General features: G+C 38.6%; 1 protein-coding gene across 1 annotated transcript; it reads right to left on the bottom strand.

Moving 5' to 3' along the window:
* Positions 1 to 3,651: 3,651 nt before the first annotated feature.
* On the bottom strand, positions 3,652 to 24,205 carry Ptx1 (pituitary homeobox homolog Ptx1). The gene is given in 6 exon segments (XM_068296374.1): positions 3,652 to 4,351; positions 4,353 to 4,711; positions 10,127 to 10,380; positions 11,446 to 11,586; positions 19,175 to 19,964; positions 23,012 to 24,205. Coding segments are annotated over 5 exon segments (1,965 nt in total). The 5' UTR covers positions 19,713 to 19,964; positions 23,012 to 24,205; the 3' UTR covers positions 3,652 to 3,678.
* Between the last annotated feature and the right edge of the window lie 419 nt (positions 24,206 to 24,624).

Here is a 24,624-nt window from a genome sequence, read left to right as displayed (position 1 = left end):
CCTTTTACCCAATAAACTGTTTCTGTTTTTTTGATTACAATTTTTATGATTTTTAGGTCAACATTTTTGCCATCATAAAATGTGCCAAAAGTAAATTTGAAATAAATAAAAGCAAAGACCGAAAACAACAAAATGCCAAATGTATGCAGGCTTATTTCATGTGGGCTTTATTTGTGTGTGTTTCTATGTTTCTGTGTGTGTGTGTGTGTGTGTACGTATTTAAGTTGCTCATAAAGTCAAAGTTGAAATTTCTCTATTGTCTCTATGGAGTTGGTTTATTGAGCCTAAATGTTTATATGTCATTTGGCTAATATTTCATTTGCATTTTATGAGCTTTTTTGCCAAGTCGTTAAAATAAAAGTCAACAAATACGAATCTGGAGGAAATTGAAATTTCAATTCCATTCAAAAATTTGTATATCTCATTAGGCTAAATACCAAGAGGGAAGCCCCAACTCCCGTGCCATGCCATTTGTGCTAAGCAGGTGCCATAGATTTACCCCAACCCAACCAAGAGGGTTAACTGACATATGGCCAGAGTGAGTCAAAGTCAGAGAATCCAAAACTGTGCTTGGTAGATAAGAGTGTCGAAGATTTATTGCCAACGCAATGAGTTAAGAAAGACAAGTACCTAAGGGAAAAATACAACAACCAAGAGATGAGGCTACAGAATGCTGGAGATGATGAGCACAATGATGATGAAGATGCTGATGATGACGGCTTTTGTATGTACAACACATTGGCAAACAGAACACAGCAATAATAATGATGATGTAGATGCCGCATACTGACAAAGTAAATGATGGGGAATAAACGAAACAAACGAACGAAAGGAAAGGAGAAGCAAACGGTTTATGAGGAGTAGAGGAAGAAGTTGCCTGACTGGTTGTCTGATTGTTTATAGAGAAAGGGGAAAGTGGGGGGATGTGGACAGGCATTTGTTTAGCCTGGCAGGCAAATAATGGCTGACAACATGCTTTGTCTTAAGACAAAATTTCAAGATGGCGTTTCCTTCTTAAACAATTTAGAGTTGAGTGCGTGAGGGGGAAAAAAAAGGATTCTATCTGTTTTAAAATGAATCTAATTACTAATTGATAGAATTAACTTATACATATCTAAGAGAAATCTTTACTTGAGTGATATATATATAGGAAACTGAACATTCAATTAAACCATACGTCCTTTGAAACGTCCAAGAATGGAATCACTTAAAATACTTTCAAAACTTAGTTAATAACCCATTTGAGTTTAGATTGTTGCAGATGCTTTCTATTCGCATTCGTGTCACGTAACCATTTCTAGTCTGTTATGTAAGACTCATTTGCCGAGTATCCTTGAAAGCACATGCATATGTAGAAGAAAGCTAATTTTAATTGTAGCTCATCTAACACTCTCATCTAATATATGCGTATGTACTGACCCAGTTGACGGGCTAAGCATGATTAACAGTAATTAGACTTGGCATTAATTGCGCCAAAAAGTTAATTGCGCAAAATGTCGACTGATAACCAACTTCTCTTCGAATGTAACTGAAACGCCAAGAGCAATTGCTGTAGAGAGCCCATGACCTGGGCGGTAATAAAGATCTTAAAACAGCAGGCAGACCAACTTATTAACCCTTTGACTTACAAAATAGTTGGTGGTGAACAAAGGAAAGGGGTTAGTTGATTCCTCTGCCTCTCTCTCGTACTGGGTGAAATGGCAGACGTGTCGCACAGAGGCCGCAATAAAATCAATCTTATTAAAACATTAACAACAGCCAGCAAACCGAAGGGGAATAAAATAAATCAAATGGGTGCCAACCTCCCGCTACCCCGCATAGTTCTTAAACGATGCTTAACGCAGCGGGGAATATCTGCAGCTCCCCCCATCCACAATCTCTCGTCTCCCTTCTCAGCAAGTGAGACACTTTATTAGCCGCCTTCAATCAAGTCAGCAATGGCAAGCAACCCAGCAGCATATGAAATTCAAATTTGATGCCCGGAAAACCAACCCCCCAAAGGAAATGTGTCTCTTTTTTTTTTTGCCTTTTTGCATAGGCCAAGCCGAGCCAGGGACATTGATGTCCTTTTATTATTATTTTTATTGTGCGGTGATTTTCTAAAGGGATTCCAGAGGAGGTGGGGCTAAACACTCCTTCGCCCCTTGCCGTCGCGGGGTGCATATAAATGCGACATAATTTCATTGTAATGAATAAATTGATCGATGGTTATTTTGGCCCCCCCTCCTTTCCAGGATGTGCTGTCCTGCTCCATCAGTTTAATTAAAATTTCCTTATACATTTCAGTCATAAAATGTAATTTGATTTTTTTTCCAGCAACATCAACAACTAATTTGTTATTCCTGCGGTTAACCAACCTTCACCTTAACTGCAAGTTAACCTTTTGAGGTTGTTGGTTTCATTTCTTTTTTTTTCTCATAATTTTTATTGTTCTTTTTTTTTGTTTGTTTTTTGGTTTTTGATTCAATTTCTATAGCTAGAGTAATATGTATATGTATGTAGTTTACAATTATTAAATATATTTATACTTATGTATGTTGGGTTTCCCTTAGTAGTTTTTCCCAATATTCATTTTTTTTTTTTTTGCGATTTTTGGTTTTTGTTATATATAGTTTCTGTGGTTTTATACGACTAGACAACTCCTTAAAAACTGCTACGGCATTGATATATAGGTTTTTCTCCTTCTATATAATTTATGCTTTGATCTTGATACGTTTGCTTTAGATAGAATCGATAATGTCATCTAATTTCATAATCAGATTTCATTATCTTTTGGTTTTCTTTTTTTTTTTTAATTGTTAAGTTATCTTAAGGTCTGCCAATTGAAATTGAACTAATAAGTTAAATTAGGTTTAGGCAGAGTTTTCGTTATTTATTCTTTTGCTTAAGTTTCCGATTTGTATTTTAATACCCTTTTTTTTCAGTAATGGGTATATCAATTTGTTTTCTTATTTGGCTCACAGTGAGAAAAAGTTGCAATATTTCGGTATGCCCATTTTGGTTTCCTTTTTGAATTCTTGACTTCTTCTTGACTTAGGCTTAAAGTTCCTTGGAGAGTAGATTTTCTATAAATACAGCTTGCTGATCTTATGGCTAAACATTTTCTTTTCAATTTTTTTTTTTTTTAAATATATATTTACAAAAAACACTTTTATATATACATATATATATAACTTTATATATATATTGTATATTTCTATGTATATCGATTATGCGGAAAATGAAAAATAATTAGCATTTAATCTCAACACAATAAAACACAATTTGTAATTAATTTTTCCCCTCCCCCCTCCCACCCTACCCTCTTTATTTGGCTTAATACAAAACTAATTAAAACTGCACACGAAAAGTCGGCCTATGTAATTATTGTTCTTGAAAAAACAGTTTCATTTATAATATATATATATATTTTAATTTATGCAATTATTGAAACCAAAAAAAAAAAAAAAAAGAATCCAAACTAATGAAAAATGCTTAGAGTTAGATTTCAATTTTTCGGGTTTTTTATGCATTTTGTTTTTGGTTTTTTTCTGTTCTTTTTTTTGGTTTTTTTTTTTTGGTGAACAAATCTGATTTATTTTTTAAATTGTAGGTTTAAATATTTCATTTAAATACATATTTATATTTATATATATATATATCCTATATATCTTTTGTTTAGTTTTGGTATTTGCATGCTCAATCGATGATATCCTCGTCAACATCGTCCACATTGTCGTTTGTGTTTTGGCCAGTGGCAGAGCCACCAGACATTAGGCCATTGGACTGCAAAGGCGATTTATTGTTGTCATCCATGTGGCTTCCAGAGCCACCAGCACCGTCATCTGCGCCCGTGCCTGTTCCACCTCCTCCTGCCCCACCTCCACCGCCGCCGCCGCCGCCACCGTTGCTGACCGAGAGTCCCAAATCACTGTGATCCAGCAGCAAAGTGTTGTTGTTGTTGTGGTGGTGGTGGCCATGCAACATGCTGTTGGGATTGCCACCACCTCCAACCAAGTGCTGTTGCATGCCACTGCCGCCGCCACCACCGAGACTACCATTGTGGGAGATGCCGCCAGCCGAGGAGGAGAACTGCTGCAAGTGGTGCTGATGCTGATTGAGCAGAGCACCAAGTGCGTTTTCTCAGACAACATCGGTGACCCCCACACCCGTGTACTGGCAGGCCGACAGACCAGCCGAATTGGAACGCGACACGGGCGAGGGGGCCGAATAGGGGCTGCTAAATCCGGTGGCATGCTGCTTGGCCTTCAATCGCAAGGTGGCAATGCTTGATGACATGCTGGAGCTCATGCAGGGTTCGGCCGCGGCTCGATACATATACGGATTGGTGGGTGTCGTATACGGGCAGGGGGGCAGCTCCCACATTCGTGTTGGTCAGCGTGGAGCCCATTGTTCCCGGCAGCATAGAATTGTTCATGCTCACCGCTACCCCGCTGGCCCCAGTGTTGAAACAATTGACCGAGTTCTGATGATGATTACTGGTAACCATCGAGCCCAACGGATTAACCGGCCAGGGGAATGGCTTTGTCCCCAATGGCGATGGCACCTTGGTCCAATTGTTGTACGGATATGATGTATAGAGCGAATCATCGGCAAAGGGTTGCATGAACTGGGTACCAAATCCAGATTTAAAGTCAGCAGCAGCCACCGCCGCATTCATGGCATTCCGCTCACGCTTGCGCCACTTGGCCCGGCGATTCTTGAACCACACCTGCAAAAGGCACAGAGAGAAGAACAAAAATATGAAACACAAAAGTTAGTTAAAGTTAAAAAAAAGCTTCACATTCTTCTCAGGCAGCCATTTTCTTGTATAATTCATTTCACTTGAAAATTTATGTATCTGCTGCGGCTTCCGCCAGTCCGCCCCAAAAGTCTGTTGGCAAAACTTCCCCCAAAAAATGTATTACCCATGCCCCATGCCCCATGCCTTGCCATGCCGTAACAGGGGGAGTTCCCGATAATACGCATGTGCAGTAATTATAAATATACAAATATACATAAATACTGCCATTTCTTGCTTTTTAATGGAGAGCTTTTCTGCATATACAAAATAAACTCTGGCCTGGCTGTCTGCCACCACCGTTTGTCCCCTACCCCTGGCCATGTCACGCTGCTAAAATAAATCAAAATTATTTTCGCAAACAAAAAGTGAACAAAGAAAAAGTAAAAGCAAAAAAAGACACACTCAAACACACACAAGACCAAGCCAAGCTAGATAAAAAACAAAATGGCAACTTTGTAATTTATTGCTGAAGTTCGCACAGATACAGATACAACACACTCACACAGAGACTCACAGATACAAATGACAAAAGCTGCGCAGACGCTGGCAGCATTTTTATGAGTTTCATTCCTTATTTTCTTCTTTTGGTTTTCCACTAGGCAGTGGTTTAATTTATCAGCTTTAAGAGCACTTTCAGATACATTAAACCAGTAGAAATCGAATGAAATGAGAAAGAATTAAAGGTTTGACCTTTAAATTGAAGACATTTCTAACTAAATGAATGGTTTGCTTAATTTTCGAAGACTTGTGCCTTCTCTTAACCTTATCTAGAGAAAACTTTGTAAATTGTTAGGTTTTCGATCCACAGAAATTAACAAAAATATGCTTATAACTTTGAGAAATGAAAGAAAAGATATAAAAGAAAGAAATTTATGTTTCAAAAACTAACTAATTGAGCTACATTCAGAGAGTTAGAGATTAACTAGTTTGAACTTCATGATGCGAAATGTCGAAAAAAGGGCACATTTTGCGGTCAAGGACAGAGGCGGTCACTTACGAGATATCATATTCAAAAAGTAGTTAGAACAAATCTCCTTGGACCTAAATAAATGAATTTAAAAAAGAAACAATTTTAAATTCCACTTTTTACTTTGCTATTGGAAAAACAAATCCTTCCTTAGAACTATTTTGAGTTCATTTTTCTTGCACTCATATTGCTTTTATATATTTCAACAAATTGACTTGTTTATTTCTACATAAAGAGATAGATCATAATCATCTAACTCTAACAAATGATTAACAAATTAGTTGACAAGATTTTGTATGACAAAAAAGTAATGAAATGATAACAAATAATGAGAAATTTCAGCTCCACTTAAACTCAAGAAAAGTAAAGAATGTTTTAAAGAGTAATTACAAAATAAAATCACCACAAAGATGTCTATTTTAAGGAGAACATCAGACGATATATTCCATTCATGGGAAAAATTTTGCTAGTTACCCTTTAGTGGTGCCTCATCTTTGTAAAGTTCCCACAAATAGATACATTCAATCGGCAAATCGGTGTTTCGTATTCGTTCAGGTAATTAAACCAGCTAAATTTGAATTTCATGGAACAACATTGGAAGCCTTGTTGCCGCATTGTTTGTAATCCGCATTGCCACATTGTCCTTTAAATCAACGCACATTCTGCTTGGGGTTTGAATTTGGAAATTTATGTCCTTTTTGCACCCTGCCAAAGTGTAACTAAATGGTGACACGCGCTGGTTCTATATAAACGAGTATCGTATATGCTGTATTTATGTCCATGTACACTGTAGAGATCTATGCAAAAAGTTCAACTCACTGTTTGTTTTTCGGTGGGAAAAGTCAAACATGCACATTCCATTCCCATTCCCATTCCCACTCCCATTTAACGGATTTAACAGCTAACAAGTGGAAAACTATGGCCCCGTGCCAGCTAACTACCGGAGAAGCAATTTAATGCGCATTTATTTGCCCGGCAATTGCTTTAATCTAATTAGTTGCGGCAGTTAATTGAAATCGCATGAGTCGCAAAGGATTCTCCCGTGAGAATGCCGAAAAAGGGAATCTTAAAAAGTTGAATCTTTCTATTTTTTGGAAAGACATAAATCAAAGCCAAGTGAATTGTAATAGCCAGCAGCAATGTGTCAATTTGTCAAGGTACATCGCTCAGTCTCAGTTCCCATCTTCATCATCATCGACAGCATCATCATGGATGCAAAACTAACGTCATCGATCTCGTCAACTGTCATTTTCACGTATCATTTAGCAAGTTTGCTAAAAGTTGCCAAGAACAAAAAACCAACTATGTATGTGTATAGACAAGCAACGTTTTCATGATGGCAAATTGATGGCGTTGCCGTTGCCAAAAAAACGAAAGGAAAAATGGAAATATGAAGGAGAGAAAAACAAAAACCAAGGGCAATTTTCCACTCAGCGAGCAGACTCCTGCAGAAAATCCTAATTGGTTTTGATGAAAGCGACAATGACACACTCCTTCTTCGCACCCCACCGCCCCTGCTCACCATGATATCTCAGTGTTTTATGCTGCTGGTCCTGCAACGCTTCATCAGGTAAAAATTATTTAAGAGAAGGAAAAAAAAACGCAGACTTGAAAATGGAAATATGAATGGCAAAAGTTACGATAGCTCAAGTCCCATTTTTTTTCCCGATTTTTTCCTTCTGTTTGTGTATATGTTCTGCTAGGGTGAAGAGCTCTCATGAGCTGCCATTTTGATTGATGACCACAATTTGCAGCTAAATACGTTTTTTATTTGCTTTACGTGCAAAATGGTTAATGTGTGAAATAGATTTCTCATTTCCGGGTTGCTTACTCAAAGTTAGTTGAAAAAAAAGTTGAAGAAAGTATGAACTAGATAAGGCATACAGATTTTCAAACTGATTACATTTTGTGCCTAATTAACAAAGTCACTTGAATTGCTATTAGAAACTGTATGTTAGTACAAGTTTAATGAAAGTCTATCTATCACCTTCTATTAAATGCACAAATAAGGCTTTTTTTAAGACCCTCCCATGAATGAAGTTTCAACTACATGAACTTTAACTGACCATATTGTGGCCCCATTATGGTAGTCTATAAAGTCCTTTTGCCAACTCTATTGACACTCTCAAATGTCTGTTTCCATTTCCAGACCATTGACAACACCTGAACATAAAAAACAACCAATTGGACTACGGATTTTCAATTCCCATCACAATTTGTGGAAAATGGTGCGAAAAGACAAAAGCAACAAATGTTTTTACGATGCATATTGTGTATTTTTTGTACTTTGTTGGCCACCAAGTCGAGTTTTGGGGGGTTCTAATTGAATTAAAAAGGCAAGTACATTGGAACAAAAAACTAAAAAAGAGGCGAAATAGATGAGATGGCAAAGTTGCAGGAGCTGGCAGACAGACAGGCGAACATATTGCCATAATTGCCGGCGCATGTAAATCCCTGGATTAGTAGCTATCATGGTTGGGCCTAAGGAACACACAATGTTTCCCCCTTTTTGGTCCCCTCCCTCTCCCGACTACTCTGACTGACTGCATTGCTTTTGTTTGCTCAGACGGGGCTGTTCTGTTGTTGTTTCTCTGTTTTTTTTTGTTTTTGTATTTCTTCTTTCTCGTTTCTGTAGTTTTTTTTGTTACTTCTTTGACAATTTAAAACCCACCCAGATTTATATATAGGAAAAGTTTGACTGCAGTGTAATCCTTTTGTATATTTGATAAATTTTATTGCCCAGACTATTAGATGGCAGTGAGCCACTGCCACCCTTATATAGGCATGATCATGATCATTAATTCTTCGTGCGGTTTCTAATTCATTAAACAACCCTCGATGATATTTGGCTCGCTGACAAATTGCCTTCTCCCTGCCTCTGTCTCTCGCTGTGGCACATTTTGTTTTGCATTTGATGATGTTGATAACTTTGCCTGAGGGTTGCTCTCCTCCATGAGGCGAGGCGAACCTTTTTTGTCATCATCATCGTCATCATAATGGACCATAAAACAAACTGTATCAATATTTTATGCATTTAGCTCGGTCGAGTTTCTCGAGCAAACACATGTTTCAATTGACATAATTTCCAAGGAATCTAGCACCCCAGCAACCACTGACTCTTCCCCTCTCGGACCGTTGACACTTGTTCCGCAGCTAATTTCTTTATAAATGCCACACAAAAGGCAGATTGAGAGGGAAATTCTTGACATATGCATCGAACAAAACGGGAAATTTGCATAGAAAAACCATGAAATATTATTCTACCAGCTTTTGGCAGATGTTTTTCATTTACCAGCTAATTGTCATTTTATGCCAAGAGTGCAAGAAAGTAAAAAACAAAAAGGAATAGAGCAAAATGAATCAACATTCAGACACATTTGCAATTTGATTGATAAACGTAAAAAGCAATGCAACGATGACCCTTTTCCCTTTCCCTTGCCCTTTCAAAGCCTTATACAATTAACGCCCAGTTGGGCCATATTCATGTCGCCATACGTTCAAATTCAAATACATATAGTCATGGCAATGCCGATCGTCATCCTCATCACCTTCATCATCATCATCATCATCATCATCGATCGAACGATCGATCATCGATCATTTGCCCATATCTATGTCGTCGTCGCTGTCCGTGCGGATCGTCTTCTTGCTGACTGAAGTGACTGACTGACTGTCAATGCGTATAGATATCATATAGATACAATGTATAGTTTATGTTTGCCGCTTGGCGCCACTTAAAGGCATACAAAACTCTTGAATTGTTTACCAAACCATCGTGTTAACAAACAATTACAACTGTTATGCAGTCCAAAGATACCATGACTAGCTAAACAATGCCTAGAAATACCTCCGGCCTGTCAATACGGTTAGATATTAAGCAAATAGATGCCTATGGTTGGGCCATTTGATAAGCCGGCTTCTGTTTCTCCCTCGGCCCACTCCTTGGTTGGACAGCATTGCGAAAACCGCAGCGTAAAAGTGTTAGCTGAGAATTTATGGCAACTTTGCACCACTGCAATGCTTGGCCGCCCTCCGCCTACTCCGCTAACACCCTCAGCCTTTTTGGCCAATAAATTTTTGGTTGCAACAGCAGCCGTAAATGGCAAAAATGGGTTTGTGGTTTTTGGGGCCGCTTAAGCCGTAAGCGAATTCAAACATTGCGACATATTTACGAGTTCGGTATCTACCACATCCGTCTGTCTGTCTGTCTGCCCATCTCTGCGGTTTTGGTCCCTGTGTTTGGTCAGTAAGCATGCCGTTATATAATTTTCCATTCCCAGACAGTAATTGCCGCATTATGTGGCAATTCCCTTTTTTTGCTCATTTGTCCTTTTTGCGGTTTTCGGTCGGACAAATTAATAACAAATTATGCTTACCCGGACTCGAGCCTCGGTTAGATTTGTCCACATGGCGATCTCCTCGCGCGTTGACATATCCGGATATCGATTACGGCTAAATGTATGCTCCAGCTCCTGCAGCTGCTGTGAGGTGAAATGTGTTCGCTGACGCCTCTGTCGTTTGTTCTTCTTATCGTTCTTGGGCTCATCGGTGCTGGTTGTCATCGGTTCATCATGTCCAGAGTTTGATATGTTTTCTGTCTTGATTGTTGTCTCATTCACATTTCGATTACCTAAGATGGACGTTTGCAAAAAAAGGAATTAAACTATATTCCATAAAGATCTGATAGATAGACAGCATTTTTTCAACCATATGTTCACTGAGATTCAGAATGTAAAAGTCGTTCACTGATTATGACATTTTGTTTTGGTTTTTTGTATTTCTTTAATTGTATTTGCTTTCGTGTAGTAAACCTTATGGCAAGCAGTTAGCAGGCGCTTAGCTTTTCTTTTTATGGCCCCCGTCTGGACGTCTATAAGGTAGTTGGTAAGTGGTTCGGTTTATCTCAATGTGGTTTACACACTTTTGATAAGCCACACAACGTCTTGAGGGCCAGGCCAGCCCTCAAATGCATGACTCGATCTCAACATTGATTCAAAGTACAAGTTACAACATTTGTAAATGCAACAATGGCGCCTTCCTTCTAACTTCCTTCCTGCCTTTCCATCTTCCTCTACGGTTTATTGAAATTTAACCAACACACATTTGGTAATCAGGGGCAACCATTACTAATTGCCATGCAACCTTCAAATGAAGCCCCGTCCAAAATATGAAAACTTCAAAAGCAAATCGCCGCCTAGCCTAGTTTCATTCGATTTCACTATATGTGTGTACATATATCGGGGGGAGTTGCTACCAGATTTATAACCCGTTAACGTATGTTCGGGGGATGTCATCGATCATGGCGGCGCGCTTTCTGTGTTGTCGTTGCCGCTGTCGCTTGTCGTTGTTTGTTCCTCTAACTGCCGAAAACTTAATCAAATAAACTAAATTACTCCTGCCCATATGAAATATCATTATTCTCGGTTTCAGTTTCAGTGTTTCGATGTTGTCGTCGTCGTCGTCGTCATCGTCATGTATCGTCGTCGTTGTATTGTGTCGTCGTCAAGTCGCAAATCAAAGGCAGTCTAATCGAAAACTAAACGAACTCAAGTAAGTAAATTTTTGCCGACAAAGGTGAAAATGCTTGGCCACGCTTTACTAAATTATTATAAATTATGTTTCTTATCACACACACATATCTCTTAGATTGATAAGAGGTGTGTGTGTGTGTGTGAGTGTGTGTGTGAGTACTCACCATCTTTGCGATCCCGATTCCGATTCGTTAACGTGGATGTTGTCGATGATTGAAAGTTATTCAAGTGTGTGCTATCCAAACTATTTGCTACGGCGGTCATGGAGCTATGACTATCACGAAAATCACCAGTTTCGGCCCAAACTGAAAAGAATAAACCAGCAAATGGGCGAAGAAAAATATATAAAAAACATTAATGTTTTCAAAAATAAAGTGAATTATGTATATATAGATTTTCTGAATCTACCTATGCCTTATGCTCCTCTAGTCTATAAAAGGCAGCTTCAAAGCTGCTTAAAAGCCCATAAAAATGCTCATAAAAGGATTTATGGTAGGAGCATAGTTTGAAATGGGCTTTTGGTTAGCACGATTAAGGATACACAAGGAGGCAACGAGGAGGCTCTTATGCCTAGAGGAGGCTAGCTTAATTGCTTTAATGAAGCATCTGAGGGAGTTCGAAGGGATAAGATAGATTCAGGGGGAAAAAAGTGAAATAGATTACACTTTTGACTTTGGTTGAATTTAAAAATATAAGAAAACTTATCTAACAATGGGGCATAAATTTATGTCACTTGAAAGAATTCCCATTTAATTTAATGCAATAATTGCCCTAGTTAGTCATGCTCAATTTCATATTAATTGGTATACTCATTGATATATATCTCAGCCTCCTTTGGCTCCTCACAGATTTATGTCTTTGGAAATTGATTTCGATCATTTGGTTTTGTTTTGGGTTTCCCTCAAGGTGTGTGCCCATATGGCCTAGGGTCTTGACTTCCTGGTCGTCGCCTGCTCCTAAATCTTATGAACTGACTTCCTGGCCATTGCCGTTAGCATACTTGGATAATTTATTGCCTTTTCACATGTTGAACACAATTTTATGTGGTTTTTAAAGTGCCAGAGGCAAAAACTCCCCGCAGTGACATTTGAAACAATTAGCTCTTGGTGTGAAATTTGTTAATACACGAGGGAGTCCAACACTTATGTCAAATGAGATGCCTTCTCGAGGCTCTCGGCTATTAAATGAATTAATTACTTTGGCATTTTGTCTGCTGGAAATAATTTATGCCGATGACAACAGCATCAGATGGTGTTTAAATATTTTACTTTATGGTTAATATAAGCAAAATATACCTACTAATTAACCGTGGAAATAAGTAAAGGTAGGATATGTCAAGGGAAGTGAAATGAAGATCCCATTAAATTGAAAACTTAAGAATGTAATTTAGCTTTGCTTACGAGTTAAAGAAGCCTTTAAGTTTCTAGTCCTAATCATTTACTATCTTTTAATCTAATTTGCGTTTATAGATCTTTAAATGTTGATATAAGACATTGTCTGGAAGATGCCAATTTTGGAATAGTTCTTTTCTCTTCTTTCTTCGTTATGCTCTTTCATTTTATAAATGAATCTTGTGATTTTATTACCGCCTCATTGCAATCTTAAATGCTTTGCGACCCTCCCTCCTCCTTTCTTTATGCCCATCTCTACCTTCTCTTTGATTCGGCTCACTTAATAGCTGCTGCTGCTGTCTGTTCCCATTTTCAACCTGGGGCATGGCTATCACAAAATGGGTCGTCGCCTCATTCAGAATCGTAAAAATATTTTCTTAACGACAAACAACACGGTCTAAAAAACGCAACAAAAATCACGTACCGCAGCGATTTTTATTTGTTTAAATATTTTTAACAAAATGCTCTATTTTCTTTTACTTAATTTTTTTTCGTTGTCTTGGTTAGCGACTAATTTGAGTTTGATTTTCCTGCTACTATTTGCCTTTGCCTGACAGGTCGAACAAATTTGGTTGCTGTTGTTGCTATTGGTGTTGTCATCTGTCAGTTGGCGTTGACATTTGTAGCAGCAGTTGTCGCCAGAGTTTTACAATATTTTCAAGGTTTGCCCGAAGCATTTTTGAGTGGCAAGTGTCAATTGTAAGTGGGCGTATTTTTCGTTCTCATTCCCATTTTGCACATGTCAAAAGTTGTGACAACAAGTGTCAGAGTCACTTTCGATTTGGTTGTTGTTGTTGCTTTTGGTTTTTGTTCCATTTGGAAGCCATTTTGCAGAGGCGTGTTGTTGTTAAGTAATGAGCAATGATTATTTGTCTATTTGCCTTTTTGACTATTGTCATTAGCCAAACAAAAGTCAAAGTCAAACCGAACTAAAGTAAACACACCCCTAGAAATGTCACTATTAATCAAATGATAGAGCAAAAAAAAAAAAAAAAAAAACGGGAATGAAAATGGCAAACAGAAAAGAAATACAAAGATACAAAAAATTAGAAATAAATATCTGCCTTGGCAATGATTCAGATTTTTCCCAAATCTAGGTAAAAGTAAAACGTAACTGCATCTGGATCCTTGGGCTTGTGCACATTTGTCCATTCATAAACATTTTTCCACACATTTTCACAAAAACTTTTGACACACGACACACGGCAAAACAGACGAAACAATAAATTATCCTGCCCAGGACTGTCAAAGAGAAACCCAAAAGACCAAAACAAATAAAAACCAAACAAAAGGATGCCAGCAACGTTGAGATGAGATGGGGAGGAGTGAAGTGAGAAAAAGAGATAGCTGGAATGCTACGTCCTTTGACACAAAGGACCAAACAACGAGGAGAGAGGGGTCGTTTACTTGTAGAATTTCGGGTGACCAAAAACAAACGATTAATGTGACAGTTCAGTTTGGAATTTGGCAAACAAACACAAACACCCATCCAGAAAGGACCAACACACGAAAAGGACTAGACTCATGAGGCCAACCTATTGTCATTCTCTATCCATTCTGGCGATTGGCAGAGCTTCTGTTGCTATTTTTTTTTTCCTGACATGTTAGTTGCTTTGGTCTTCTTGGTCCACTCCAAAATACAGAGAGAGACAGAGACAGAGAAAAGGGTTAAATGCTTGGCGGTTTTTCCAATTTCATGCTACATTTGTTTGAGCAAAAAGTGTTAATGGTTAAACGATTTTTCTTGCCATATGCTCAATATTTTTAGCCACCCTTCCTTCGCTAGCTCTCTTTGAGAATTAGCCTAATTCTATTTGACAGTGGTTATAAAAATTAACCAATAGGAAAAAAGTTAATTTTTATATCTCAGAAGCATCTACAAAAGTTAATCCAATGGACACAGACATATGTTATGGCCATATAATGAGCTAGAAAAACTACAGGATCCAAGACCAGGACCACGACCAGGCAGACAACCAAGACATAAAAATCACTGCAATAACATTGAGTCCCAACCCCTGAAGTGACCCCAAGCCAAATTGCATTAGAGCCCAGACCAAAGCAAACCAAACCAGAGCAGAATTCTAGCCACATTTCTGGGTCTGTCCGTCGAGCTCATTAGTTGAGGCTACAGATAAGGTCGACTTCCCCCCAAAATGTCCAGACTGGTGTTTCCTCTCTTAGCCATTCTCCCCTCCATTTACTTGTCAGTGTTGTCTGTGTGTGTGCGCCTTGTGTAGTTTTCCACTGCAATGCCTTTTTCAGTAATTTTCCCAACTGTCAGCTCAAATTTTTGCTCCAGTTGATGCCATTGGGTCATTTCCTTTACCAAACAAGAAACGAGCCAAAAACCAAAAGCAACCTTCACAGAGACAACTGGACAAGTTTGTTTCCTTAGATAATCTCTAATGCGACATTTTTACGAAATTGTACGATACCGTATAATGAGAAAAAGGAGACGAGACTAGAAGAGCCGGAGCCAGCCGGCAAGTGGCCGGAACAATCCGCAATGAAGTTGAAGACGGGGTGAGGTAATTGCGGCGAGGGTGGAAGCAATGAAGAATGCCAAAGGGAATGGGGTGAGTGTGAGTGAATGCGAATGTGGCTGGTTGCCATAATGACATTATAATTTATATAAACGAAATCAGTGCTGGAGCAAGGCGAGAGTTAGCCGGGATTGATATATGGTTGCCTTTTGCCAACCATTCTGCACTGGAACTTAAAGTGGGCGTTACCCAACTTGGTACAGTGGTTAAACTTCTTTTTATAACCAAATATGTAAGCTCTGCTTTTGTTTAAGCTTTTCTGTTTAATAAATTGTGTTACCTAATTTGCCATTAAGAACTTTAAATAGTTTTTCTTTTCATTTCAGTGCATTTCAAATAGAAGTGTCAACCACTGTGCCACTGGCAATTCTCGATTATCCTGGCTCTCTAGTCTGGTCACCACTTTGCAATTTATGGGGTGTTTGGTATGTGTTTGCAATGCCAATGATCTTTTGTTTTTGCGGTTAGTTTTTCGGTGACATATGTGAGCAATTTCACAGAGATTTACCGAAAATGTACTAAAGATTGGCTCCCTTCGTCTCAGCTTGGTTATTAAAGCCAAAAAAGAAACCATAACAGGCTTTAAATGCTCTAAACCAAAAATGGTGGCAACATGGAAAAAAAAATCGATAAAATGTATTTATATTCATAAAGAAATGTTGTAGACATGTCCTCTCAAAGACGGCCTTCAGCATGGAATTTAAAGTAGCTGGTTGGAAGGAAGTGGTCGGTATGTATGTACCTTCTGTGGCCCTTGTTTAGGTCTAGGTGTCTAGGAGATGGAGACATTGTTTATGCCCTTCTAGACCCAGCGACACGGTCGCGATTAGCTTTGTTAACGTTTGTGAGCCCATGCTGCACGTGCCATTAACACTTAGTATCAACAAACGATAGACAACACGAGAGATAAGGAAAGATTTCATCAGAATTTCAAGCTCCAGAACTCTGCATAGATATCTACTACTACTACTACTACAGAGACAAACAGAATACATGTGAAGTCGGCAATTTCATAATTTTATCAACGACATCAAGCCACAAACACGCACAAAGGCAAATACTCCTTCTTAACGATATCTGTAACAACTTGGCAAACAATTAAAGAAAAAGATACATTTCTACTATTTGCCGAGCAACCAAAAACTAAAAGCAAAGGGACAAACATATGCACAACGTTTGTACATAACATAACATAACATATGTACATAGATATGTATATACATTTATACATATGTACATAAGTATGTAAACTGCTCTGATTTGGTTATGTTGGTTTTCAGCAAATAGCAAAAGATCAACATTATATGTATACCAAAAAGATACATTTGTATATAGAGTAGGTACATACATAATATGTACTACATATAGATAGATATAAGTACCTATAAGATAAGTCTCTAATTGCTTGGCCTGGGACAAGGTCACAATGTTTATATACATCAAAGATAAAATGTTAATTTAATGCATAAACTTTTCATTTTCTTTCCAATTAAGTTCACTTTCCTCAACTTTAGAGTATCCTTTCCCATCTATACGTATTCAAGGTATACTATGGCTAAAAAACTAATTAGAAACATTTATAATATATATTTATAAAATCATAATATAGAGATTTATTTTATAACTATTTTATGAGTCATGCGGAAAAGATGAGATCGACTCGGCCAAGACAGCTGCCGGCAACATAATTTAAGAGCATGAGACACACTTCACACATTAAAGAGTTGTCGTGGGCTTTAAAAAAGTATTAACTTTTTTGTTTTTATTGTTTTACACGCTGCCTGGCATAATAAAAATCGTTTTCTTTCGTTCTTTTTGTTTTTTTTATATTGAGGAAAATTAATGGAGAAATGTGAACTTGAAATCCTTTGAGCGCAAAAAGCGAAATAAAAACACGCACAGAATCCATAAAATGAGAATGAGCCAATGCTAAAATAAAACAGAGAGACAGAGAGAGAGAGACAGAGACAGCGAGATATAGAGAGAATACAGGAGAAAGAAACTAAAAAGGTGAACATAAAAAACTGCAATAATAAAAAATAATTTCCACACATACATATAAATATCTATATAAATAACTTGAATTTTTTTCCATAATACAAACAAATTTTGTGTGTGGGCGATGGAGGGGGATGGGATGGGAAATGGTGGTTGGTTTATTTTAAAATATTTGTGGATTGAGTTGACCATTAAATTGGCCAATAATTGAAAATCCAATTGCCCGGCTGGTCCAGCCATTTGGGCACGTTGCGTGGCCATTATTTAAACAAGAGCGTAAACAATAACGATAACAGCAAACAGAAACAGAGTAAAATTTGTTACCAACATTCCTGGTGACTTGGCCTGAACTCCGGCTTCAACCCCGACCAATGACCTCCCCCCGACCTTGGAACTCAACGTGACCCGCACCTGCAGCTGCATTCGCATAGCCGGAACTTAAATGTAAACGTTGTTTGTCTGGCTCTGGCTCTGGTTAGGACTCGTATATCTGTGTCCGTGTCTAGGTATCTGTGTGTGTGTACGTGTGTGTCAAAGGATAACTGCAGTCGTGCATATTTTAAATGTGCACAATTTTTGTGTTAAATTGTTTTGGCACGCAAATAAATATCATAACAGCTGCGTCCCAATGTACACACAAGAGGTCCTAAGTCCTAGTCCTGGGTGCAGGAGGGCAAAGTTTGTGAGGCTGTTAACCCGAGGAGCACCTAAACGAAAAGCTACCAAATAGGTGACAGCTAACAAATCTCTGAGCCGAGTTAGACAAATCTGTTATGTAAATAGTTAAAGAGTTTGATAAAGTTTGTCCAGGAAAGTGAAAATTCTTTACTAACTTTAAAACAATGACTGATTAGTGCCTACTATATAATTAAATAGCGAAAGGAAAGAGTTTCTTAAGGGAGTTTTTCTACTTAAACTTTAAGTGAACTAATCATTGGATTGATCTTTCCACCTATTTATCAACTCTCTAAATTAAAAATTGTTATAAAGAGACAACAAGAACTACAAACAATTAAACAAAAAAAAGGTAATCTAATAGCAATTCAGTTATCAATATCATGGACAAAAAAGTGTTGAATTACTCATCATATCCTATTAAGGGAGATCATCCTGCCTGCTCCTCTCTGTTGAGCCACATTCAAATTCCCATAACAATTAACCTAAACGGAACAACAAACACTTGACTACAATGCACATATCAAATTTCCAGCATCGTCGACCCTCATCCCAGCATTTGAAACGAGGAAAGAATCAGAGGGAAATGGAAATGGCAGTGGGAATGGGAAGAAGAGTGTTGCCTTCGGCACTACGCCAGAAGGGTGCTCAATTAGCCGTGACATGAGCAACAAAATTGAAATTTGTTTAGTATGTTCGCTTCTTTCCTCTTCCTTCAGTTTTTTTTTTTTTTTTTGTCATTGTGTTCTCTTTGTTACGCTTTTGTGAAGATTATGCGCCAATGATTACACAATGATTATGAATATGCATGAGGAAGATTAGGAGGGAGAGTGGGAGTCGAATTGAAAGTTGGAAAGAGGGAGCGAAACCGTAGCGACAAGTGGCCAAAAAAGAATAAACTTTTGCACACATAAATGATGAACACAAGTTATTCAAGAGCCGTGAATGATATCCATAACGAATGGAATATTGAAATGACAACAGCTGTCGCTGACACTTGCAAAAAGGAAAAAGAAAAACGAATAAAACGAATCAAAACAATGAAGGCAATGTGAATATGGACACTTGTTGATGGTAGGCGATAGCCACATATTTAGATTCCTTCTACCACATGAATATCTTTGTCGTTCTTTCTCTCGCTGTGAATTATGACCGCATTAATTAGTTGTAAATTCGTAAGATGTCAGTGGCGGGCCTCTTAGATATAAATTTGACAACAAATTGCCCACAGAATTGTCTGTTTGATGGGCATGGGCATTCATTCTTCTTTATTCGATACTTACTTCTGAGTTTCTCGAGCGGTTCGTGTTTGGGTGTATGCGGTGGTACAACACCATGATGCGGATGCTGGCTGTAGCCACCGACCAGATCCTGTCCGGTGGCCGTGTGATGCAAGTGACTGAGACTGCTGATGGGCATCAGACTCGAGATGGCGGGAGAGATGCTAACCGATGAGCTGGAATCATGCAGACTGTGATGACTGTGCAGATGCTCTGTGCCGGAGGTGCTGCTACCTCCGCCATTCACTGTCGAGCTACCAGTGCTGCCGCTGCTGAGGGCTGTGCTTGTGGTGGTGGCACTTTCGGCAGATCCGGCCGAGCCAGCCCCGTTGGCTGTGCCCGCACTGACCAAATCCTGCAGGCACAGGCCTGTCGATTCGGCCGACATGGCTTCCAGGCCATTGAGGGCACCACCCACGCCTATGCCGACGCCACCGCCCCCATTGACCAGGCCTGCCGGACCGAGGGCTGTAGCCGAACTGGTGACGACGCCAAGGCCGCCTCCAGCGGCACCGCAGCCGCCGGCAGCGGCGCGGTCCATGCCCAGATACGTTGGAAAAATGGTGGAAAAACTCTGGGCCACAGCCTGGTGCGGCTGATGATGATGATGCAGGGCGGACTGCTGGTGCGCTGGATGCGCCGGATGCAGTGGCGGCAGATGGTGATCTCTGCCGGTGAACTTCGTCGTGACGACGTCCTTAAAATGTTGCAAGAATGTCGTCGTCTTGAGGCCGGTGTCTTCCAACTGTGGTGAAAGCAAATCCAAGATGTGGCTGTGTCTGAGCTTGCGAGGCTGCAAAAACAGAAAACAGCAAAGAAAACCAAATTAAAAAAGTGAAATTTAAGCAAAGAACAATGCAATGTCCCTGTTAGAGCAGGGACACTTTCACTTCCATTGCTCTTCAAAATGTTAATCCGATTCTAAACTTTGAATTTGTCTTCTCTGTCACTGCACAAGACTTAATTATGGTTGAGATGATACTTTCGCTATCTGTTCTATCTGTTCTGCTACCTGGTAAAGTCAACGCCAGAAAGCGGGCGCTTTTATTGCCCTAGGGCAAACATTGAGCTTAACCCAAACACCAGGCGAACGGCAACTTAACACCAAAAACGTCAAGGGGTTAATACCACATCAGGGCCCCCAAATTGCCAGAGTTGTTGTGCCTATGACCATGCTCCGTATGGGATGCTGCTATTGCCGGGAGTTTACTCTGTAACCATAGGCATTCTGGTAGTGAGTGTGTATCGTAAATTGTATCGGGGGCGAGAGACGTTAACGACTTAAGTTGCCAACGCAGGCCACGACACGGCAGAATGAGCCCGATACCCTAAACCTCCTCCACCTCCCCCAACTAAACTCAGCCGCCTACATATGGCACAATCACTGTGTTATCAGCCACAGAAATATATTTACCCATACATATAGAAAGAGACTGAGAGAGAGAAAATGAGATCGAGCGAGAGAGAGCGAGAGAACAGCGATAACTCTTATCAATGTAAAAATATTTACATTTCTGTGAATTTTCTTCTTTTTTTTTTTTTTATTGCCCCATCGTTGGCTGGCAAATTTTGTGGTACTTTTGTTCCCATTTTGGTAAGTGGAAGCAATCAAAAATATGTCCGAATCAGGCCATTTAATAAATTTGTTAAAAATAACACAAAACTTTATTGACACTTGCAACCGAAAATAGCCATAAATGTTTATAAATCAATTAGCCGGGTTGTCTATAACAAAATAAAGGAGGTAATTTTACTTTACTCTTTGTTTAGCTGTGAAACACTCTCCCATTCAATTCTCTTTTTCTCTATCTAACTTTATCTCTCTCTCTCTCTGTCTCTGTTTCGGTCTACCTCTTACCCCAGACTGGGGGCTCACTATCAGAGTAAACTTAAATGCGAAACTTTGCAATAAATTCTTATCTAATCTCAATCATAACAAAATAAAAAAAAAAAAACCATTCAAAAGTGAAATAAACAGTTGTAAAAAGAATAAAACAACAAAAAAAAAGGTTTTATAAATTAAACGGAAGAGCATAAAGAAGACAAATTCTATGAAAAACTATAAGAAATATCTATTATAAATTTAAATTAAGTCAGCACAAATAAATATGTAGAGTCAAATGTTGAAATGAAAAAAAAAAATTATGAAAATTTAATTCGATTGCCAACCGTGTCACTTTCCATTTTCATTTTGGTCAAATTGAATATATTCATATATCCTGCTTGATCTCCACTTGATCCCAAGTGGATTAGTCTGACTGTAATATTAAATCGCTTTGCGGTTATATTTTAATAACAATAATAAACATAATTTCACTTTAATATGATTTATTTACAATGTGACTTTTGATTGTTGGCTTCGTTAACAATATTATTATTATTATTATTATTTTTATTATTATTGCTATTGTTTTGTGGTTAAGTGTGGGGTGTGTGTGTGTGTGTGTGCGTGTGTGTGGCAGACTTTTTTCTGGCTAAATTATCTGCCGCAGTGCTAATAAATAATTTCCAAATGTATCTTAACTTTTCATTTCATTCTTTCTTTTTTTTTTTTAGTCTTTTCCTCTGTTGTCTAGCTGCCGTCTTTTTGGTTTTTTGCCTCGTCATTTTATTTCAAAAGTGAGAATTTATTTACATAATGATTTTCTAAGACAAAGAATGCCAGAAATTATTTTATGTCACTTTATTGCCCCTCACAGTCCGGCAGCAAAAAGCAGCAGCAGCATCAACGGCAACAGCCCGTGGTTTTTGTGGTTTATTTCTGTTTTCCTCTCCGTTGAATCTGAAGGCTCTTTGGGTAAACAGCGAAGGTGGCAAAGATCTCTATGTTTAGCCAAGACTTTCAACATGTTTTCATTTCTATTTAATTTTTATGGTACGTGTATTATTTAAATTAAAGTTTAACCACACTTTAAACTCTCTATGCATTTAGGTTTTTTTCCATTTAAGACAACAAATTGCTTTCGTCTAATTGTTTAGGTGACGTCAATTGGAGGTGTTTTTGTATTTGTTTTTTTTTTTTTTCGGTGGCCCCAAAAGGCCCCCTTACAAGTTGCAATGGAAAGAATATGAGTAGACAGTTTATGACTATATCATAAGTTAGTCTTTGATGATTTATATCTGGCGTGAGAGCGCCATGAAACAGTGCAAACACAACTTTTATTGATGGGATTACCATCTTGGCCAGTTGTGAGATACTTTTCTAGCTTCTAAAGAAAGCACTCGGTAATGCTTAGGCAAATTAGCATTAGATTTTGCAGCTAACTATTTGGCAAACATTCGGTTCAGCAATTTGAAAAACATATGAAGCTAAATATAGTAGCATGTACATAATTAGTTTTTATAGTTTAAGGATGAATTGTTTTTGATAATCTTTGATTTGCTTTTGATTTAGATAAGGCAGATTTTGAAAGGCTTAAAACTCAATACTCAAATGAATTGAAGTTACCAAGTGGAAAACTATTTCAGTAGTTAATCTGTAATCTAAATAGTTTTTAATATCAACCAAGTATGATTCCGTAGCCCAAAACCCTATCTGTTCCAAGTTCTTTCTTCTCGTATCGCAATTTGTCTAATTAGTTTAAGTATTTCCCAGAGCAATAAGTTATATCTATATTCCAATACGGAAAGTTTTTCAAACTATTCCACTTCCCCTTCTATTACCATCAGAATTTAATATACATATGTGGATATATTTTTGTGCCTCAATAATCTTTCTATTTAGAAATCTTCTTTAATTTTTATTAGTTATTGAAATTCTTTTGGAAATTCCCCAAGTCAACACAGATCAAACGTATAATCCGTATATTAGATTATTATTTTATGGTTAACCTTACTTACCTCTAATTTATGGAAAGAAATTTAAATTAATCCACTTGGCGCCGTACAATCGGCCAGCTGGAATAACGTCTTGCCGTCGGATTTTTGCCAATACTAATAAAAGTAATGACAGTTTATGTTTTTAGTGCTGATTCTTGGTTTATTGGATCTTCTATGGGAATGACACCAAGTTAAGTCGGGTGCAAAATGTTATGCACTGGACAATAAATCAAATCGCTTTACATCGGGTGACTTTGAACGCGTGGGCTATGGGGCCGTCGTTGGAAAATTTTAGTGATAGATTGTTGTTTTGTGTTCCCGCTGTCGATGCTTGCAAGAGATCTTTTATGATCTTTCTATTCCACGATCCCGCTAACGTTTTCGATGGCAAATGCGGAAAATGCTTGGGAAAACATTTAAGTGCTTTTTATAGTTTTACTCACACAAACACATAGACAGACACACTCGCGTATGCGTATGTATGTATGTATCTAGGAACACGCACAAAACACTGATATAGAGACGGGCAGGCTCAGTTGAGAATCACAGTGATTATGTTAGTGATTAATTTTAAGTAACTCATGGATATGTTTTTAATGTGACTTTGATGCCGAGCTCTCGTCGCTCTTTCTCTCTCTCTCTCTCTATCTCTCTCTCTCACAAACTACACACAAACACACACAAGATATTTGCGTTGATTTTTTATTATTTTTATTATTATTATTATTATTTTTGTATAAACAAACGATGTCGATGCCGGTGTCGACGGCTGTTGATTCTAAATCCGCGTCGGGCTTTACTGTTTTAATAATTTAATCCAGCGCGTAATTAGGGTAAGTATATGGAAAGACTCTCTCTTTTATTTTGTTTCTGTTTTGACGGAAGCTTTGCAACATACACACACCTAAAACGGAAACAAAACGCGTCTGCACCCGTAACAGGACGTATCTGAATTGAAAACGAATTCAAAAGCATACGCAAAAGTATCTGTTGGATGTATTTTGTCAACGACAGCAGCAGCAGCAGTAGCAGCAGCGACGGCAGCAGCGAGAACGTTGCTATGCCGCTTGTCTAGAGGAGGGTTGGGTGCAACTTGCACACAAACACACACACACAGACACACACACGACCACGCACTGGGGATATAAGGCAAAGACACCAGACGCACACAGGGTGATCAAACGAAAGGCGAACGACGAGCGGCGAGTAGTTGGTACGGTAACTACGACCTGCACTGAACTGAATAACGGAATTTGATTTTTCCAACTGACTCGCATACGCATCGGGAACGCTAACCGCGACGGTATCTTGCTGGTATCTGCTGGTCTATCTTATCTCTCCAAGTTCTCTGGCCTCTATTCGTATGGTCGTGGTGTGAGCGGGCAGGCAATAACTGAACGAGTAGCGAGTACGATTTGATAATCAAGGCTAGAGCGAGATGGAAGTTGCATTTGGTATGGCAGAGACACACCCCCAAAGTTGTCTTTGGTGCGTTGTTCTTGGCACTGGCTCTCGCATGCTTTCGCTCGTTCACTCTCTCTCTCCCTCTCATTTTGGTGTCTCCATCTCTGTTGCTCCCATGTCTCACACACACACACACACTGTTTACAGTGCGCCATTGCTGAGGTCTTCCC

Source organism: Drosophila tropicalis, unplaced genomic scaffold (assembly GCF_018151085.1).
Source record: "Drosophila tropicalis isolate 14030-0801.00 unplaced genomic scaffold, ASM1815108v1 contig_859, whole genome shotgun sequence".
Taxonomy (NCBI): Eukaryota; Metazoa; Arthropoda; class Insecta; order Diptera; family Drosophilidae; genus Drosophila; species Drosophila tropicalis.
Note: the sequence above shows the minus strand (reverse complement) of the source record. Positions and strands in the feature narration are given on the sequence as shown.